This window comes from Notothenia rossii, assembly GCF_949606895.1.
Source record: "Notothenia rossii genome assembly, chromosome: 5".
In the NCBI taxonomy this organism is placed as follows: Eukaryota; Metazoa; Chordata; class Actinopteri; order Perciformes; family Nototheniidae; genus Notothenia; species Notothenia rossii.
In genome coordinates, this window is record NC_136903.1 from 36,538,162 (window position 1) to 36,559,881 (window position 21,720).

The 21,720-nt window shown below is 43.9% G+C and overlaps 1 protein-coding gene across 4 annotated transcripts; it reads right to left on the reverse strand.

Annotated features, from left to right (window-relative positions):
• Window positions 1-9,516: 9,516 nt before the first annotated feature.
• LOC307042096 (uncharacterized protein) lies at window positions 9,517-16,015 on the reverse strand. Of its 4 annotated transcripts, XM_079685811.1 has the most exons (14): window positions 15,796-16,015; window positions 14,685-15,122; window positions 14,387-14,467; window positions 13,781-14,167; window positions 13,334-13,435; window positions 12,967-13,199; window positions 12,673-12,851; window positions 12,457-12,563; window positions 11,809-11,922; window positions 11,634-11,725; window positions 11,409-11,526; window positions 10,751-11,029; window positions 10,490-10,666; window positions 9,517-10,393 (listed from the first exon to the last, which is right to left on the reverse strand). In XM_079685811.1, the coding sequence occupies exons 2-11, from the start codon at window positions 14,836-14,838 to the stop codon at window positions 11,497-11,499; spliced, it is 1,479 nt and encodes a 492-aa protein (XP_079541937.1). In that variant the 5' UTR covers window positions 14,839-15,122; window positions 15,796-16,015; the 3' UTR covers window positions 9,517-10,393; window positions 10,490-10,666; window positions 10,751-11,029; window positions 11,409-11,496. The 4 variants fall into 4 exon arrangements, with proteins under 4 accessions (XP_079541937.1, XP_079541940.1, XP_079541938.1 ...); XM_079685814.1 differs by lacking the exons at window positions 9,517-10,393; window positions 10,490-10,666; window positions 10,751-11,029; window positions 11,409-11,526 and having other exon boundaries at window positions 12,470-12,563; XM_079685812.1 differs by lacking the exons at window positions 9,517-10,393; window positions 10,490-10,666; window positions 10,751-11,029; window positions 11,409-11,526 and having other exon boundaries at window positions 11,695-11,725; window positions 11,809-12,336; window positions 12,470-12,563.
• Between the last annotated feature and the right edge of the window lie 5,705 nt (window positions 16,016-21,720).

Consider the following 21,720-nt stretch of genomic DNA (forward strand, 5'->3'; position numbering starts at 1 on the left):
ACAAGCAACAAAACCATATGAAACAGCAATAAGAGCTTCCTACCTAAAGGATAAGAGAATGAGGGACTCGCTTGGGCCCAGCAAGAACCCACAGTACTCTACAGACAAGGTGAGGTGCAGTTTACACCCCACACCCTGGCCAAACGATGTGGATGAGCGAAAAATAAAATTAAAAAAAAGGCTCAATACAGCAGTATATCACCAGAGCACAAATAATGGCTAACACGCCACATTTCACACATTAATAACAGCACGCGGCCTTATCTCAACCCTCAAGAAGGGACTCAAGTTGTGCCATGGACTCAATGAAGCGGCGCACAGGTCTAATGACTCTGCCGAATCGTGAGGTAACCTGGCCATCTACATGTGATGCTTGACGCTTATTGGCAGGGGGCCGTTGTGGCAGAGGAGCTGGGAAAGCCATTGGGGTCTCTACAGCAGTTGCAGGGTCACTAGAAACGGGGGTGACCAACACAGAAGGAGGTGGTGGGTGGTCTGGATGAACAGAGTCATCAACAGGGGACTGCTCAAGGACCCATGAGGCGGTGCGGCCATCCTCCCCGTCAACATCCGAGAGGGAACCAGCTAGGGATGGCCCAGCTGTTGCAGCTGCTGTGTCTAACTCGGACACCTCTGTCCCATGCCAATCAGATGCCGGAGCGGTATCGGTCATGCTAGGGGTAGGTGCGGGCACAGGAGCATCATCTTCACCATCCGAGGCCTCCTCCAGCGGAAGGAAGTTGACTTGCAGCAGCAGGTTTCGGTGAACAACACGCTCATGTCCCTCTGGATCCCTGATCCGGTAGATATGGAGGGCTGGTTTTGAGGCCACCACAGTGTGCACAACAGGCATCCACTTGTCAGAAAGCTTGCATTTTCCCTTGGCGCCTTTGTTCGCCAGCAGCACCTGGTCACCGACAGACAGAGGTTGGCCCCTGACCCGTTTGTTATACTGGTCACTCTGATGTCTCTGCTCCGCTGTGCAGTTTTTCTGGGCCAGTGCCATGGCACAGTGCAGGTCTTCCAAGAGGGATTTCACATAGGCATTGTAGTCACACACAGTCACATCATGAAGTACATTCCTGAACAGAAGGTCCACTGGCAGCCTTGGGATTCTCCCGAACATCAAATAGAAGGGCGCGAACCCAGTGGTCTCATGGACAGTGCAATTGTACACGAAAGTCATTGTCTGTATCATCTGCGGCCACTTCTGTTTGGAGCGAAGTGGTAGAGACCTCAACATGTTGCCCAGGGTGCGGTTGAACCTCTCTGTGCCGCCGTTCCCCATAGGGTGGTAAGGTGTGGTGTGGGACTTGTCAACCCCTGACAACTGCAAGAGCTCAGCAATCAGCTCACTTTCAAAGTTTGCTCCCTGGTCAGAATGAAGGCGCTGAGGGAAGCCATAAACACAGAAAAAGTTGTCCCACAGCTTCTTGGCTACTCTCTTAGCTGTCTGATCTTGGCAGGGGAAAGCATGTGCCAACTTTGTATAGTGATCGGTGATCACAAGAACATCCACAGACTTGTTGTGACGGTCTTCAGCTGACCAGAAGTCGATGCACACAAGCTCCAGAGGGGCAGAGGTCTTAATGCTCTCCAGTGGGGCTCTTGCGGAAGGTTCAGGAGTCTTGCTGAGAACACATCTGTGGCAGTGCTTCACATGATTGCGGACATCCTTCTCCATGTCGTACCAGAAGAAACGCTGGCGGGCCAGAGACAGTGTGCGGGGCTGACCTTGATGGCCAGCATGGTCGTGAACACCAGATAATGCATCTGCCTTTAGCGACTCCGGCACCACGAACTGGGACCTCTTCTGTCTAGTCAAGGGATCTTTCGTGACCCTGTAGAGGACGCCATTCAGAAGAGTCAGTTTATCCCACTGCTTCAAGACTCTCAGAGTCGGCTGACTCTCATTGTAGCGTTCCCGTCTGGAAGGCCCGCGCTTCCTGTCGACATAGAGAGCGACCCTGGAAATTACTGGGTCCTGTTGCTGGTGTGACTGCAGCTCAGAAAGAGATAGGGAATGCAACGTGTCCTGGCCAGGTGGTTCAAAGGTGGTGAGGTGATCAACCAGGGAGGCTGCACGCTGCCTAGGAGCAGAGTCCCACTCGTCCAAGGAGGAAAGAAGAGAAGAGACCTCATCCTCAGACATTGAACCTTCAATGGCGTCAGAGTGAGATGGACCCTCCGGTGACTGTGGTTGGCAGGTGAGGCGGAAGGCATCTTGCACAGACCCATCACTGACGTCACAGACCTGGTCCAGTAGCTCCAAGTAGGGTTCACGCAGCAACCGTTCCATCAAAGGTTTCACGAAAGGGTCTCTGCTGAGGGCATCCGCCACCACGTTCAACCTGCCGGGAATATGTTTGATTTCGAAGGAATACGGAGCCAACTTAGCAACCCACCGCTGCTCACAGGCGTCAAGTTTCGGCTTGGTCATGATATATGTGAGAGGATTGTTATCTGACCAGACGGTGAATCTGTGACCCTTGAGCCAGTGGCTAAACTTCTCACAAACCGCCCACTTTAGAGCCAAGAACTCCAGTCTGTGTGCAGGATAATTGAGCTGGCTGCGACTGAGAGTTTTGCTTGCAAAGGCGATGGGTCTTGCCTTCTCCTCACCAGCAGAAATTTGGGACAGTACAGCACCCAGACCATCAAGGGAAGCATCGGTGGAGAGGATGAAAGGCCTATCAAAGTCTGGGTGTGCCAGCACCACGCTGTTGAGGAGTGCGTGTCTCAGATCATCAAATGCCTTCTCACAGGCAGGGGTCCAATCCTGAGGAGTCAGTTCTCGAAAGGTGCCAGCTCTTCTCCGACCGAAAGAGCCCTTGGCTTTCCTCTTCTGCCCTGCAGTTAAGGCGTAGAGTGGCTTTGCGATGGAAGAAGAGCCAGGAATGAAGTGTTGATAATACAGCACCATCCCGAGGAAAGACCTGACCTTCCGCTGAGATGGGGTGCAACCGTCGTCGTTCATGAGATCCTCCTTCCCGAAAGCTGAGATGACCCTCACCTTCTCTTGGTCGACTGAGACGCCACTGCTGTCTATCACGTGACCCAGAAACCCCACAGTCCTGCGAAGGAAGTAGCACTTCTTCTGAGACAGCTTCAGGTTGTTGGCTCTGAGCCGCGAGAAGATAGTCTCCAGCCGTTTCAGGGCTTCCTCCTCGGATGGAGCAAAGACAAGCAGGTCGTCCAAATAACAGAGGAGGCTGGAGAAGTTCAAATCACCAAACACACTCATCATCATCCGCATAAAGGACGCGGGACTGTTGCAAAGACCTTGGGGAAGTCTGTTGTACTCATACAGGCCTAAGGGTGTTGTGAATGCCGAGTACTTCCTGTCAGACTCATTGAGGGGGATGTTGTAGAACCCCGATGTGAGATCCATGGTGCTGAAAAAGGCGTTTCCACCAAGGGCAGCAAGACAGTCGGCCTGGTGAGGCAGCGGGTGGGCGTCCTTGACGGTCTTGGCATTAAGCCAGCGAAAGTCAGTGCAGATCCTTAACTCTCCTGAATTCTTCCAGACAAGGACCAGCGGCGATGCATACTCACTGACTGATTTACTGATGATGCCTTTCAACTCCATCTCAGACAGCACCTCTCTCAGTTTGTGATAGTGTGCTGGAGGGACACGGCGATAGGGTAGCCTGAAGGGGTGATCATCAGTGAGATGAATCCGGTGGACGAACTCTTTCGCTTCCCCACAGTCCAGCTTGTCTTTGGAGAAGACATCCTGGTAAGTGAGCAACAGTTCAGAGAGTCTCTTTTTCCATTCATCTGACACCGCACAGCCTTCGAGGTCGATGTCTGCCAATCCACAGTCTTTAAGCTGCTGAGTGTGGGTAGAGCTGGCATCTGAGTTGGGAGGAGGGTCAGCTGCCTGACTGGTCTGTGGCCTATTCACACCCTGAGAGAGGTGAAGGTCTTCCATCGCGACACAAGTAAACACATCGGCCACTTTAGCATTGCGGCGTAGTGTCACGGGACTCTTGGTTGGGTTAAGGACCTTCATAGGGACCCAACGATCTCCCCACATGGGTGCCACAACCCGTCCCACAATAATGTCTTTGGGGGCTGAACGGGAGGAGGTGGGCTCCACAATGACAGTGCTCCCAGGGGACACAGGAACACTGCCAGGTAGCTTTCCCCACACCAGATACTCCTTCTGTGGTGCTAGAGTGATAGCTTGCCATAGCTTGACCGTGCCAACCTTGTCAGGCAGTTCAGGACCAGACCAACGAGTGATGCAGCTGAGCAACTGAAGAAACTGCTCACAGTCGGGGTCTGAGGTGTTGGACTGGATGAGCTCCCAGTACTTCTCATCAGACTTCATCCTCTGTAATATGGGCCTGATGACGTTGCTACCAATAATGAGTTCGTCTCTCTGCCCCGGGACAAGGAAAGTTGGCACAATGAATTTAGAACCGTAAACCTCAATCTCCAGGTCATAGATACATCTGGGTTGTGTCATAAGGCCACCACAGCCAACTAGGACCACCTTCTCTGGCACAGGCTGAGGACAAGGGAGGACACCAGCAGCTCTAAGATTGGACTCTGCCTCTTCGCTGAGTGTGCATGACATGCTCCCTGAATCAAGCATCCCCCTTAAAGTTGACTGACCCCTACTAACACTGGGGTATAAAACAAGTCATTGGCTCCTTCAACTCTATGTGAACCCACAGCAATCACAGTTTTGTCATCAGGAAGATTACTACAGCAGTTCACATATGTTGATCTTAAGTCATTTTCCTCACTGAGGGTGTCACTAGTGCCGCCCATGCTATCCCTCTCACTGCACGGGCGGGCTAGTTTAAACCAGCATTGGAGGGAGAAGGTGGCATGGCTGAGGAAGTAGAGGCCTGTGGGCACTGATTTCTTATGTGACCAGGACTGAAGCAGTTAAGGCATAATCTGTAAAGCCTGCAGTGTGCATGGGTTGAATGGTCCCTGGAGCCACAAACCTTGCATGGAAAGGACTCAGATGCCTGCTGGTAACGGGGTCGACCATTCTGACGGTGGACTTGTTGGTGGTTGCCTGGCTGACCATTCTGACGGTGGGCTTGTTGGTGGTTACCTGGCTGATGGTAGTCTGGCCTTTGACTGGTTGTAAGGGAAGCGTTGCACATAGCCAGAACTCTGTCAAACATTGCAACTACCTGTTGAACACCAGCGTCGGTAGTAGGTGGGTTGATGGTGGTAGGGGCTGGGTCAGAGACAGCAGAGAGAGGCAGGGATAAGGGGGACACTTGGGGACTCACCCTAGCATGGTCTGGCTGAGGCTGACTGTAAGCAAGGGCAGTGGCCGGTAGAGAGTTGGGAGGGGGGTCTGGTTGGTGCGCTAATGAGGCCTGAGACATCCCCAGATTGACAGGGCGAAAAGAATCAGTCACAGGGCTCTGACTATAAACTGACAGACCCACCACATTATGAGACTGCGCTGCTGTTTTTCTCACATTTCTCATATGGGCGTCCAGACGCTCCTGAACCTCAGCCGTGGTCCACCGCTCAGGTGCCTTCAGTTGGAATGATATGGCGAGACTGGGGTCAGGACAGTGATTAATGAACATCAAGACCACTTCTGCACTGGGGTCATCTACACATTTACCTCGCCTCCGGAGGCACTCGTCCGCAGCATCTATTGACTTGTTAAGGCGTATCCAATAGTCCATAGCACTTTCACCAGCACGTGGAACAGTGCCGTAAAAATCTTTCATGGGCAAGTTAGAGTATGACAGCTCACTAAAGTTACCCTTTAATATGTCAAACACAGCTGTGGGCAGGTCGGTCGCACTCAAGTCAGGTCGGCTGCGGATTGACACTTTCACCACATCCCTGGCTTTACCTGTTAGTCTTGACATAATCAGATCAAACCTTTCTACGTGAGTGTCACATTTCACTCTATTCAGGTAACATCTCATCATGTCCTCCCATTCATGAATAGAAAATACATCAGCACGATCACCCCTGAAGTAAGGCGGAGCCTTGGTGTCTGACTGCACCACAACCTTCAATTGAGACAAATCAGCCTGGTGGGACGGGTGTGGATTGGTGGGAGACTGAGGCTGGGCAGCACTGGGCTGGTGCATGGTGCTTGATATGTTCTCACCTATCTGTTTAGCCAAACTTGTTATCATTTCCCCAAAAGCTTCAACAGATACTACTTGTGTAAGTTTACGGTCTGGCTGCATAATAGGTGTGGAGCTTGCAGCAGGTGTTAATGTCGGGTTGAAATCACTAGCGAACCCAAATCTTTCACTACCTTTAAGTCGCTGGCCCCTCCCCAACCCAAATGTGACAACATGCCCACTAACATCCATATTGTTAATGACAACAACAAAAAAATCCCACAAAGCAATCAAAACACAGTTTAAAGCCACCCACAAGAGATAAAACACTAAAATAAAATAAAATGATAAAACACAGATAGACAGATATACTCAGTGATAAGTGTCCTCTCAGACTCAGTGCATCTCTCAATTTGAATATGTACACTGTCCCTTTAACGCACCTGCCATCGCAGCAAGAGAGGGGGAAAAAAAAAAAAAGAGGAAAAAAAACACACACTCCAGTCTTTCCTTCTTCCCGCCGGTGGGCAGCAGCTTTACCCCGGGGACCAGACGGCGCTGGTCGCGGATACAACGGGTCGTCACGGCACCAAGTGTAACCGGCTGTGTCTGACTCTGCGTTGTGTTGTGTAGAAAGACGACGACCCAGACGTGTAGCTTCATTCAGGATGTACATTTATTTTCACTCCTGACGAAACAGCGACAGAAAGAAAACATTTCTCCAGTCAGTACTCTCTTTAACGTGCCCCTCTCCCACAGAGATCAGTATCAAAAGGGCATAACGTAAAAAGTAACACAACATACCTGACGAAACAGCGACAGAAAGAAAACATTTCTCCAGTCAGTACTCTCTTTAACGTGCCCCTATACAAATTAAACAACACAGAAATACATTGTGAACACCCGTGAGACACTACAACAAAAATAAGTAATAAAAAGTAACTTAAAGTGCATAAAGTCGACACTAAAACACGGAAATTGCTTCTGGCTGAAGAGCCGCCTACCTCTCCCACAGAGATCAGTATCAAAAGGGGAGAACGATGCATGAACCCCGCGAAAAAAAGGGGAACAGTGTCACATACATAAGGAACGTAGGGGTACACGCTAAAATTATAGTTCCACATACTGATGTGAGTCCTACTGCGTCAGGTATTAACACAAGATGAAACAAGAATAAACACAGATTTTGTGTAATTATATAGACATATTTACATAATATATTATATACAAATGAGACATAACTGTCCCTGTTACATAAGAATGAACTCAGCTTGTCCCTCCTGTCTCGTCCTCTCAGTCTAGAGAACATTCTCCTCAAAAGAGGCTCTGCCATCACTATCAACCCTATTATCCTCCCTCTCAACCCTCCTGTGGGTGAGGGTCTCTGTGGGATACTATTGGTGTTGTGTAAATTGTAATTATTAAGTCGGCAGTTATAGATATTTGATATTTTTGTTAGATATATAATTTCTCAAACTTATTTCTTATAAAACTCGAAAACTACCACTATGGTGCTGATTTGTAATAAAACATCATGGCACTGCTCGAGGGAAATGTAGTTTAAAAAATACAAGTGTTTTTTGTCTTAAATTAGTAGTTGTAAATACTACATTTGGAGTACACATAGTAGTATAGAGGGCTGGTTAACATATATATCTAATTAGATTGTAAATATATATATATGTAATTGTGACAATGATTTTTTTACTATATTCTCCCATATGTAACAATGCCAAACCTTTTGGATATACACCTAGGATAGCTGAGGTCAAGAGCTCTCTATAACAGTTGGCCCCATGTCTGTAGTCCCTTTTGTTGCTGAATTAATGTACTGAGGACAAGGTTTAAAGGTCAATTTTTCAAAGCAGGAGGCATGGAAAACCTTCATACTGACCTACGCCACTCTGCAGATCAAGGCCTTTCCAATGATGTATTTGGCTTTGCTCTAACACAAAGTTTTAATTTTCTCATTTCATGGGCACATGCCATCCTAGGTGTAGTTTCGCAGAGCGCTTTGAAGGCCCAATACCAACAAAAATCGAATTCGCCTTTTTCAATGAAGATAGTAACAAGAACTTGGGTGTTTGATCCCAAAACATAATAATACAAAGGACATGAACAAGGTAATATTACAATAAGATTCAAGTTCAAAAGGAAATGTAAATAATGGACTAGTTAATGGAATGTCACTTCTTACATAATGTGAATAAGAGAATAGTTAAATCTATCAATCAATCACATTTTATGTATATAGCCCATAATCACTAAATATACATTTGTGTCAGGGGGCTTTACAGTTTGTAAAGAATATGACACCCTCTGTCCTTAGACCCTCACATAATTCAAGGAAAAACTCCCAAATAAACGATGAATGAAGAAACCTCGGGGAGAGCTGCAGAGGAGAGATTCCTCTCCCAGGATGGACATGCGAGCAATACCAAGTGTGTATACATTCAAAATACATTTGCATCATAGACAGTCCTGATATCCAAAGATATATAATATATCCATATATAAAGGAGAAGGAATGTGGATCAATGTAAACAATCGACTAGGGGACGCCAAAGAAATAGCAGGGGGAACTTAAAACTAGTTACATAACCCAACAACCAAATATTCTGGTAACACTTTTCTGGTACACAAATTCACCAAATTCACTTGTTAATTAACATGCATATTAGCAGTATATTTGCTCTTTATTAGTCATTATAAAACACTTATTAATGCCTTATTCTACATGACTGTATTCTACAAGTAATAAGCCATTAGTTGAGAGTTTATCTCTCTATGTGTACTGTCTCAGTGTGAACATAGATTAAACAGCCAGCCAAACTCTTTTGAGAGCCAGGGAATGAGCAGCCATGCTCCTTTATTAATTTACTTGCAGTCCACTGACATTCAAACGGAGTGAAACTATACAAAAATAAGTTACAAGGCACTTAATGATCTCATACATGCTAGTGTTACATACACAGATTAATACAACCGCTAAGTGTAAACAAGGTAAATATAGCTCATGCTAGCTGTGCAATAAGCATGCACTAGCCTGTATGCTAACGCTAGCAAGAACTCTAGCATATTAAGACCAAAAGTCATGTACAACAACTTCCTTTCTTGCAATAAATCAGCACTAATTAGAGGGTTATTGAGGAAAAACTCTCAACTAATGGCTTATTACTTGTAGAATACTGTCATGTAGAATAAGGCATTAATACATTTATATAATGACTAATAAGGAGCCAATATACTGCTAATATGCATGTTAGTTAACTATTTGATGGTTAATTTGTGTACCTTAATATAAAGTGTTACCAAGATTCTATAACAGGTGGTTGACTATCATGATTGAATGACTTTCTGCCAAACTAAACTAGCTAAATCAAACAATAAATAACTTATTTGTTTTTGTACTAAAGCCCGACAAACCTATTAAACATGTGATGCGAGCCTCGGTTGCAACAATCAACTTTATTTACAAATTATGTGTACAGATAGAAATATTGCTTTTTCATTGCTCTCAGTATAATATACAGAAATAGATATAACTTAGGCCTATATATAATTTGTTGTATTTATATAACTGAATAAATCCTAATTATATCTACACGTTTTAAATGTTACAAACAACACAATACAAGTTTGAGTGTTTACATTCATTCTTAACATAACAACTTGTAACAAGGATTTACAGATTGAATGGATATACATGGAGTACATGATTATGTACAGTATGTATGAAGCAAATAAATGTCTATATACATTATATACAGTATGCAGGATTTATATTGATTGGCATTATGATTTGTGTATTTAAAAAACAAAGATGTGCATTTAACCTTAAAAATGTAATCTATAATCAAATGAAGTGGTGTTTTAAGAGGCTATTCACAATGTTTGAAGATGTGTCAGGAGTGTTCTTCTGAGCGTTTATGATGACTGATTATGATGGTTACGGTTGGATGAACATTTTGGATCCTGTGAAATAGTTGATCTCAGAAAGCTGTTTGGTTCCATAGCAGTAATTTTGCTGTTTAGATCCTGAGTGCAGGAAGGGGGCCCCACAGGGATAGGGCCGGGAGGATTGAAGAAGCATATTCATAATCGTCCATAAGAAGGGGTCAATTTCTAATCCATGTCAGAATCAGAGTCACTGTCATAGTCATCAGCTGAAGCCTTTTGCAAGAAATTCATGTTTTCTGCTCCAGACAAAACTTGAAGGTAACAGGCTTTCGCTTGCAACTTCCTCTCTGTGATGTTCTGCCGCTCTCTGAGGATGGTGCTCTGCAGACCTCTCAACCCCTCTTCACTTAGGAACCAGGGCAAATCTTAAAAGTAAAACACAATAAGATAAAGCCAGTGTTGGAATAACATAATTGTAATAATGTTTTTCTGTTTATGATATTTATAATTTAAATACATACTTCGCATTGTCTCACTGGAAAGCAGGCCGGACAGCTCTTTCAGCCCATCACCACGGGTTTGAAGAGCTCTCCAATGGTGGTCCATCTCAATGAGAACAATCTTCTTCTCCTCTTGAAGCCTCCTTATTGCATTGGCAATGTCAAATGCCCTTCTCTTGGTCTTTAGATCGACAGAGTCTGGATTGCATTTATGGAACAGACACAATTATGTAAAAACTATGTCAGACTTATACAGACTTATATACAGACTTGTGTACATACCTATGTGTGGTAGCTGCCATGGCCAAGCATTCTCCTCCTCCGACAGAATGTTCTCCAAGCAAAGAGTTTCTGTACTTGGAACAATTTTGTTGTAACTCTCTACAACCGAGGTCAGGATCTCCTTCTCCTTTCTGATCTTGCACCGGATCCTGGCACGAGCTTTTTTGCCATCTGTATCTTTATAAAGACGCTGAGAGCGTCTCTTTATACTTGCAACCAGGGTCTCAATTCTGCTAGCCAGGTTATCAGCATCATTGGTAGTGGTTTTTGTTGTTGTTGCTGCTTAGAAAGAAGTATGTGGTTTAATACAACATAATATTAAAACACTTATTAAATAGCTTCAACATAACCAGTCTAGGCACATAGCTTAATTACAATTTCAACTACAGTAAGATATAGCCAAATTGGGATAAAGTAATATTGTACTATTCTTATTTAATTTTTAGTTACATTTGAACAGCATTTCAAACGATAAATTAAATTATGTGAATAGCGAAGCTGTACGTTTGATTTCTTTATAAATATCAGTTAGATGGCAATCTGCATTAAGATAATTAGAAAAGACTGTTATAATAATCATCCACTTGTATTGATAATTTTGAGCTGGAAAGACGTGATCACTTAGAAATTTCCGCTGAACCAGTAATCATTTCCTCACCTTCTGCCCACTCCTTTACATCATTATTAACCCAGTCTTCCAGTTGGCTCTCGGTCACTGCCAATTGGGCTTTCATGGTCTCCAGAGCCTACATCTGGCTTTGCAGAGCTTTGGTGGCCTACAATGTCAAACAACCACAGATAACAAGAAACAAAGGTTCAGGCCACAGCTTTGAGTAATGCTAACACAGAAAAGTATCTTAAAAGATATTTGTCATGTCATCACCTTCTGATATCGATGGGACAGTGAGGTGTCCAAATTGTTGATTTTCTGCTGGTTCCAGCACATGAGCAGTAGAGTCAGCATGTCTGTGCGTCCTGAAAAGACAGAAAATATGATGTTACTACACCCCCAACTAATTTACCTATGATCAAACTAGTTGAGTATTTGGTCATCTCACCTGCTTTGGACATGTGTTTTGTTGTTACTGCAATCCTTGAGAGGAAGGCATTGCACTGTTCAAATTCCTCCCCGAGTTTTAAGCCAGCCCCATCCTGATACGCCCCACTCCTAACTAAATAAAGTAAAACATAAACAAAAAAAGCTGAAAAAAAGAGATTCTTTCACGTGAAGCTTCCTCACCTCGCATTTGAAATCATGGGCTTTGGCATGAAATACCGAGAGGAAGGGCCTCATCTGAAGAAGGTGCTGGAGCTCTGGGCAGCTCTTTGTAACTTTTTGAAGGTAGGGCCAATATTTACATGTAACATCCATACAAAAAAAAAGTTATATTCCTGCTGGCCAGCTTTTCTTGCAAGTACAAGGGATAGGCAAAGATTTCTCCCCTGTACATATTCAGTGCAGAGAGCAGCACTCCATGGCGACACACCGCAAGCTCCAGGCCCTCCTCGTCTAACTTGCTGGTGGATCTTTTGGAGGTCTCTCTGGCTACTGACCACTCCCCTCCACAAACGCCTCTTCCAGGAACCTAACATATGGATAATGGTTGATGAAATTGATCGAAAGACTAACCTAAACCAACTCTTCAGTAGAGGTTTATAGTGTATATAGTTAGTTATTCATATGTTTGTTAATATAATAATTGTACTCTTTAATTGTACATGTTTGGTCGTGCTGTGAATGTAGTCCACAAATCTTGCTACATCTTCATCCTTGGATATGAAGACCCCTTCAAAGATGGCCTGTTCCTCAGATCTAAATACAAAAAGGTTAGAGTATCTTAGAGTGTAAGATGAATTGGGGCACTTAAAGAGTGACGTGTACTTGTTAATAAAAACAATACAAATATACAAATGTTTTGTACCTAGTTGAATTCTTGAACCGGTAATGCTTGCGGTTTCCATTCACTGAAACTGCAAGCATATCCGGGCTGCAGGCAGGACAGATGAAGCGCTCCTCCTTAACGATGTTGTCCACCTCAAACCGCACAGCTTCCCACTCCAAAAAACTTTTATGAAAGCTGTCTGCTGAGATCTTTCCAGCCTATTTCAAAACAAATAAGTCAGCTGCGAATAATCATTACCAGTAGCACACAGCTTTTAAATCCACAAAACAAACGGATCAACAATACTGTGGGATAAATCATTTGAATACTCACACGGCCAAAGCGCAAAGTTCTCTGATCAAGCATTCTTAAAAATGCTTGGCAGGACAGTCCTGGCACTGCCATCTTCATTTCTTCGAATGAATGAAAGACATCCGTGTCATACATTGTGGCAAATTGCAGTGTAGCAGGCCAGTATCCACTCCGAATGAGATTGTCCACTCCAGCAGCCCAAGTGGCATGACATGCGTCACAACTTAACTCAGGCATGCTAAGATCATGTCTTCCTAGAAAAAACAAAAAACATCCCCTCTAATTTAAAATGTAGACAAAAGTAATATGTAAATGTAAATATGTCACATACACATCTATTGAAACGAGACATCGTTTAAAAAAAAAGTAAAATTCTTTGCATTCTTACCATTAATTGTCACCACAGCAACAGTCTTTCCTGGGTTGACCCTCAATGAAACTGGCGAACAACTACAGATTTCTGCAGGCATTTCCACAGGCACAAGTCGAACTAAAAAAGATTGTTCAAGTGAAATTAGATCATTTGTATCGACTTAACCACTTAAAGAGCATGAGCCTAAATGTGAGTAAATTCAATAAAGGCTCAATAGCCATGAAGTACAATCCTGCAAAAGTACTAATAATAATAAATTGTATTTTTATAGCGCTTTTCAAAACTCAAAGACGCTTTAAGTACGGAAGAGATGCTCAGGAACCTTACTGACATTGAGCTCAATGTACTAGATAAATGCATAATAAAGAAATAAGAAACAAAAATGCATTGAATAAATTGTCAAATAAAAGAGCTGAGTCCAAAAATATGATATATATTGTACATTCACTAACTAGGACTTACCACAACTGGAAAGGGCTTTATCCAAAACAACAGTTGATGGAAGCAGTGGCTGGAAGAATCCCGCTATCATGGCATCTCTGTTGTGTAGGACATGTCTGGTGTGCATGCCTACACATTCAGCGCAGAAGAAGGGGCTTGGTCGACAGTCACGGCACCGAACAGCAGCTGGGTTGCTCCCACACTGTTGGCAGATGCGGTTTGCCACATCTTCTTGTTCCACTGTGTTGTTCACCAGACGGGGCCTCTCTGTCTTCCACCGTTCTGAAAAGAGACTTTTTCTAGTTCCCCAATCCAAGGAAGCCTTGAGTGGAGCAGTTTGGGCTGATGCGTCCTGGTCATCCTCTGAGGTATCGCTCAATGAGTGCTGGAGATCTCGTAGAAAACACTCTGTTAAAAAAGATAGAATAATAAATCAATATTATTTTATAAAATATCAAAGTGTACTGAGTGGCTGTGGCTTTGAGAGGTGTAACAGCTTTAATCATTATTATTATTACAAAATGAATATATTATGATTACAAACATTACATTTACATTTCCAATTCAGTATAAGATACAAATATATAAATATTCAGTTTAGGGCTTATGTAGACACAAAATACATACCAACAGTCCCTGGAGCAATGGCCAACTCATGGCTAGTGTCAGGGGCATCCAAGAAAGGATAATTTCTCCGACTAGGACCAGCTGTACCAAAAACAAATCAACAAGATTACAATTAAATTGTCCCTGTTACCCATAACTGCACAATGCACAAGCAGTCATATCTTTGTTATCGTTGGTTTTAGTTTGATGCTGTATCCCCTAAACATCAAGGTATACATGTATTCCTTTATCTGATAAACTCACCGGTGACTAAATAATCTAGATTTCCTAAATATCTTCAATAATAAACAATACTGACCCTGATTTGACTGGTTCCTGCTTGATCTTGGCCTGGAATATATTATGTTTCCATCGATGTCTCTCTTTGTCCACCTTATGGTTGGTTCAGGTGTCTGGACTGGTGCCTCATCCTCATCCTGAAGCTCACAAATCAACTCATCAAGACTTTCCATCTCATCTTTGAATTCTTACTCATCAAGAAAATCATCAAGATCCGTAAATGATTGATGCTCTGAATCACTCATGGTGATTGAGAGAAATGGACTAACAACAGAAAGATGACAGATAAGACACATACACAGGTACACAGACAGAGATACACAGACAGCAACAAAGATAGGACAATTTCACAACAGCAAGTACAGGGAAACAACGGGGACGTGGCTCTTAAAAGTGCCTTTGGATTGATGCTATAGCTTATAACGGTGTTTGGCTTTCACTTAGAACTCAGAAGAATCTGTTGAGAGAAGAAACAACAATTAGGAATTGAACACCTTACATTTTACAGTGGCGTTATCTTATCAAATCATTAACAACATCAACATAGCATGATTACAAAAAGACAGTTTGGAGCTATGGTAACATAGGTTACTGGAAATACATTATTAATGGAAACCATACAATTCCCTATGACTGTAACCTGTAAGATCATATCTGACAAATAAAGGTCACCTAATATGTAAGGGGCTTGGCATTAGTGTCATGAACATGAAGGAATATTTTGAACTTATATGATTATTTAATTATTTTTATTGTTGTGTCATTCATTTAATCAACTCTAACCCCATTGAAAACACATAACTGACACATAATAACTACATTCCTAAACAATCATAAATACTATTTCATGCAATAACAGGTGTCAGTCGTTTGCCACCTCTTAAATAAAGTTAAATTTAGAAGCACCTTCTGTGCTAGCGAATAGCTAGTAGCAGCTAGCTAGCATTCTCCACGTTTGATGCAGCAAGTTATACTTTTTTGAATGTCTTAAAATTATTTACAGGCAAAAAAACGACTACCCTGCACTTGTAAATGTTCCAAAAATGTCTTATTGGTCCGAAATAAGGCTGTTTGTGCTGAATATTGAATGATTTTCTCGAGTTCAGGCACATGTTCACGGTTTTTCTTACCTGCTGGAAGGATCGCAAATGGGCTTTAACATCGTCGCGCATAGATGAAGTCAGGGGCGTTACCCACTCTAGGCCAACCTCTCCAGGCTTGGCTCCTGAGACGGACAGGCTGAGAAGGGAGGGACTGTCTGACAAAGTTATTCAGAATATCCAAGCAGCAAGAGCAGGATCCAGCCTGTTACAGGCCGAAATGGGCGGGATTCCAGCGATGGTGTATATAGGAAGGAGTCTAGAGCCTCTGTCATGTAGGGGCTCTATTCTGTCCTACTTACAGATACTGGTGGACAGGGGGCTGGCTCATTCCACAATTAAGGTGTATGCAGCAGCCATTTCATCCTGCCATGAGGGATTTGGAGGCAGGTCTGTTAAGGGAAATGTTTACATACTGTATGTCCTCAGTTATTGTATGTATAGAGAGATTGTGTCTATTCTGTACTATAGGGATGTAATACTGTAAAGTACCACTTCATAAGATCAACTGTAAAGGATGGGAAAGTAACTCTGGTGTACTGCCCAACTGAAGAGATGGTGGCAGACATAATGACAAAACCTGTAACTAAGCTGAAACTGAAGAAGTTTGCAGGAATCGTTTTTGGAGTTTAAAAGGTGTGAGGAGGTCCACATTTTCATTTTGTTTACATTTTTGGAGTACAGCAACCTGAGAACAAGTGGGGGTGTTAAGGGAAATGTTTACATACTGTATGTCCTCAGTTATTGTATGTATAGAGAGATTGTGTCTATTCTGTACTATAGGGATGTAATTGTTATTGTACCACTGTGAGGCACTGTAGTATTACGTTCTAAGTAATGACCAGGCTTGCGTCATGTAAATGAGGGTGTGTTCACCTGATGCACGTGTACACTGTCTAACTTTGTTCTCTTCTAAGTTAGCTCGGCTGAGCGAAGGAATCACCTGTGAAGCAGAGGAATAAATCATGCTCAAGGGCTAAACAGTTCATCGTCTCCGTCTCCAATATTTATCTCCGAGTGCAGCGTAAGAATAAGCTGCCATCCTAAACCTCAACAGGTTATGGGCCCAGGAGTCATTCGGGGAGAGGTTTGAAGATTTATCACCGTCAGAAAGCCACGGCGAACAGCGTGCTAACGGGATAGCAAGATAAGCTAACATGGATCATCGAGGGACAAGCAGGTTGCCTCGACTGATGTTTGACGGAGATGAAACTAAGTATGAACTGTGGGAGACAAAAGTGTTAGGACACCTTCACCTATTAGGGTTAAAGAACACGATTCTAAGAAAACCAGATAGTGAAGCCGAGATAGCGGCAGACGGCAAGAAAAATGCAGACGCGTATGCTGAGCTAATACAAATTTTAGACGACAAAAGCCTCTCGCTAATTATGAGGGATGCGCCCGACAATGCAAGAGAAGCCTTAAAGATATTAAGGGAATATTATGCCGCGAGGGGAAAACCCCGGATAATAGACTTGTATACCATGTTGACATCGCTTCAGAAGACGAACAGTGAAAGTGTCACAGACTATATCATACGGGCAGAAACCACCATCACTGCGTTACGGAACACAGGTGAAACGTTAGGCGACGGCCTATTGATAGCCATGGTTTTAAAAGGACTGCCTGAGATGTTTAGGCCATTTGCAATACACGTGGCACATAATGATGAAAATAGGACGTTTCCAGAGTTCAGGACAAAGCTAAGGAGTTTTGAAGACACAGAGAAATTAAGCACGACAGAGTCGAGTGATAACGTGATGAAGACTCAAGCGAGACCCGGACGGCAGCCCGCCAAGCAAGGTGCATATGACAGGAACAGTGACAATGCCGATATTGTGTGTTTTAAGTGCGGCACAAAAGGCCACCGAGCGAGAGTCTGTCGGCAGAAGACATGGTGTAGTCAATGCAAAAGTGACACACACAAAGACGCCACGTGCAGGCGTAAAGAGAGACAAGATGGCGCGAGAAAAGTCTCAGAAGAAGATGGCGGCGGAGGCGACGCAGATTACGTCTTCAGGATCAAAGACGGAGAAAACCGGGTCCAGCAGCAGCCAGCACGCAGCATCCAGGAGAAGGGCCTGATGGTCGACACAGGAGCCACCTCACACATCATCACGGACATCACCAAGTTCAAAAACTTCGATGACACGTTCAAGCCAGAGACACACTGCGTGGAGCTGGCAGACGGTACCCGGTGCAACGGCGTCGCTCAATGCAAGGGAGAAGCAGAGGTTTGCCTGGTCGACAGCGGAGGACGGCGACATACCACTACTCTGAGAAAGGCGTTGTTTATACCGTCATATCCCCAGGACATCTTCTCAGTGAAGGCAGCGACCGCCAGCGGAGCCACGGTCGTTTTCAAGCAGGGAAAAGACGCTTTGATACACAAAGACGGTACCAGGTTTGACATTCATGTTTACAACAGGTTGTGTTATTTGCACACTAAAGGTGAGAATAGTGACAAATGCAATGCTTGCCATGATGTACAGACGTGGCATGAAATACTAGGCCACTGTAATTATGACGATGTGCTACAAATGCAAAATGTGGTTGAAAGTATGCGGATCAAGGGCAAAACAGATAGACCCGACCAAGAATGTGAGGTGTGTATTCAGGGGAAATTTGCACAAACCAGAAATAGAAACCCTTATAGTAGAGCAAAGGCTCCATTACAAATGGTACACACGGACCTAGCCGGTCCAGTAGCTACAGAGTCAAGAGATGGTTACAAATATGTACAGTCATTCACTGATGACTACTCGGGTGCAATATTTGTATATTTTCTAAAAACTAAAAGTGACACGGTACAGGCAACGGAAAAATTCCTAGCAGATACAGCCCCATACGGGAAAGTGAAGTGTATAAGGTCAGACAACGGCACAGAGTTCACATGCAGGGATTTCCAAACGTTGTTAAGGAAAAATAGGATAAGACATGAGACGTCAGCCCCGTACTCACCCCACCAGAACGGTACAGCTGAGAGAAGCTGGCGTACTCTTTTTGAGATGGGTAGGTGTATGCTAACTGAAAGTCAGCTACCAAAACAGTTATGGAACTACGCAGTCCAAACAGCAGCCATAGTGCGTAACAGATGTTTTAACAGGCGTACAGGACAAACCCCTTACCAGATGCTGACAGATAAAAAGCCTAACGTCTCTACAATGCAGAAGTTTGGGTCTATATGTTACACATACAAAAAGGACAAGGGAAAACTTGATTCCAGGTGTGATCAGAGTCGTTTTGTGGGTTATGACAAGAACAGCCCCGCGTATTTGGTCTATCACCCAGATACTGAGAAAGTACAAAAGCACAGGCTAGTCAAGTTTGTAAACAAGGTAACAGTGGAGAAACAGACACAGACATTTGGGTCAGACCCAAATGATGACAAAGACAGTGTGAGGCAGCCTAGGGCTAGCAGGGTCACACAGGAGATAAATGAGAGCACAGAGAATGCTAAAGAGACTAGTGCACAAAGTGACAATCCAGTAACTATGTCTGACGACAGTAGCCAAACACAACCAAGTGGGACAGATACTTAAACACTGTACTTTAGTATCTGAGGGTGGGAGATACCCGACTAGAGACAGAAGGAAACCAAGTCACTTAAAGGACTTTGTAACTGAAGACAGTGATAGTGATGGGATTCATACTACCATAGACTACTACTACAGAGCAGTATGTGGCATTCCACAGACATTTAAGGAGGCTATGACGTCAACTGACTCAAGAGAGTGGGTCAAAGCCATGGAGGACGAAATCCAATCATTAAACGACAACAACACATTTACCCTGACAAATCTGCCAAAAGGCAAAAAGACAGTGGGGGGCAAATGGGTTTACTCTATCAAAAGTGATATTAAGGGAATGGACAAGTACAAAGCAAGGTTTGTGGCCAAGGGCTATAGCCAGAGGATGGGGATTGACTATGGAGAGACTTTTTCCCCCACGGCCAGCTTGACGAGTGTAAGAGTGTTGTTACAGAAAGCAGCACAGGAGGACTTGCTACTGCATCAGATGGATGTAAAAACAGCGAACTTACACGCTCCTATAGATTATGAAATCTATATCCAACAACCAGAGGGTTACGAAGAAAGAGGGGAAGGTCTAGTGTGTAAACTAGAAAAATCTCTTTATGGTCTAAAACAATCCGGTAGAAATTGGAACAGGATTTTGCACGATTGTTTAACTGAAGATGATTTTGCAGAGAACCCAGCAGACCACTGTGTCTATGCCAAAGAGACCGAAGGTGGAAAGGTGATAATAATCATCTGGGTCGATGATCTGATCATTGCAGCTAGCAATAACAAAATACTGACGGAAGTGAAAGAGTTGCTCTCTGCCAAATTTAAGATGAAAGATTTAGGAAGCCTAAAACATTTTCTGGGTATCGATTTCAAACATTCGGATGGATGTGTAAAGATGTCACAGGAAAAATATGTTAACAAGATACTGGAGAGGTTTAACATTCAAAACTGTAAACCCAGAGAAACACCCTGTGATCAAAAACTTGACTATACAGAAAATGCAGTGAAAATGGATGATGTCAGGATGTACAGAGAGGCGGTAGGCAGCCTTATATAACTGACCACATGTACAAGGCCAGATTTAAGTTTTGTTGTGAGCAAACTATCACAATATTTTGCTGAGCCTACAGAGGAGCAGTGGGTAACTGTGAAACACGTGTTAAGATACCTTCGAGGCACGATAGAGAAAGAGTTGTGTTTCAGAAGTAAAAATAGTGAGAAGCTAGGCTTACTAGCCTACAGTGATGCCGACTGGGCATCTGATGTCACCGACAGGCGCAGTACCACAGGATATTGTGTAAGCCTCAGTAAGAACAGCTCTTTAGTCTCATGGAAGAGTAAGAAGCAGCCTACAGTGGCACTTTCCACCTGTGAGGCGGAATACATGGCTCTGGCCTCAACTATACAAGAGTGTACATATCTAGAGCAGTTACTGGAGGGTATCGATGATTACAAATATACAGAAACAGTAGTGTATGAGGACAACCAGGGAACAATTGCCCTAGCCAAAAACCCTGTAAGCTGACAGAGGTGTAAGCACGTTGACATAAAGTACCACTTCATAAGATCAACTGTAAAGGATGGGAAAGTAACTCCGGTGTACTACCCTACTGAAGAGATGGTGGCAGACATAATGACAAAACCTGTAACTAAGCTGAAACTGAAGAAGTTTGCAGGAATCGTTTTTGGAGTTTAAAAGGTGTGAGGAGGTCCACATTTTCATTTTGTTTACATTTTTGGAGTACAGCAACCTGAGAACAAGTGGGGGTGTTAAGGGAAATGTTTACATACTGTATGTCCTCAGTTATTGTATGTATAGAGAGATTGTGTCTATTCTGTACTATAGGGATGTAATTGTTATTGTACCACTGTGAGGCACTGTAGTATTACGTGCTAAGTAATGACCAGGCTTGCGTCATGTAAATGAGGGTGTGTTCACCTGATGCACGTGTACACTGTCTATCTTTGTTCTCTTCTAAGTTAGCTCGGCTGAGCGAAGGAATCACCTGTGAAGCAGAGGAATAAATCATGCTCAAGGGCTAAACAGTTCATCGTCTCCGTCTCCAATATTTATCTCCGAGTGCAGCGTAAGAATAAGCTGCCATCCTAAACCTCAACAAGGTCAGCCTTCAGTCAGCTGCTTATGGCGCGGTTTATGCAGGGGGTCAGGAGGCGGCGCCCAGTAGTGTACGCCTCTTCCCCGCAATGGGACCTGCCGTTGGTGCTCGAGGCTCTGGTCACAGAACCAGTTGAGCCTCTGGAGCTCTCCTCCCTGAAAGCACTGTCATGGAAGACAACGTTGCTACTTGCCTTGACTTCGGCGAAGAGAGTGTCCGAGCTGACCGCTCTGTTGGTGCACCCAACTTGTCTTTTGATCCGTGGTGACCGCAGCAGGAGGACACTCAGACCGAACCCCTCCTTTACTCCT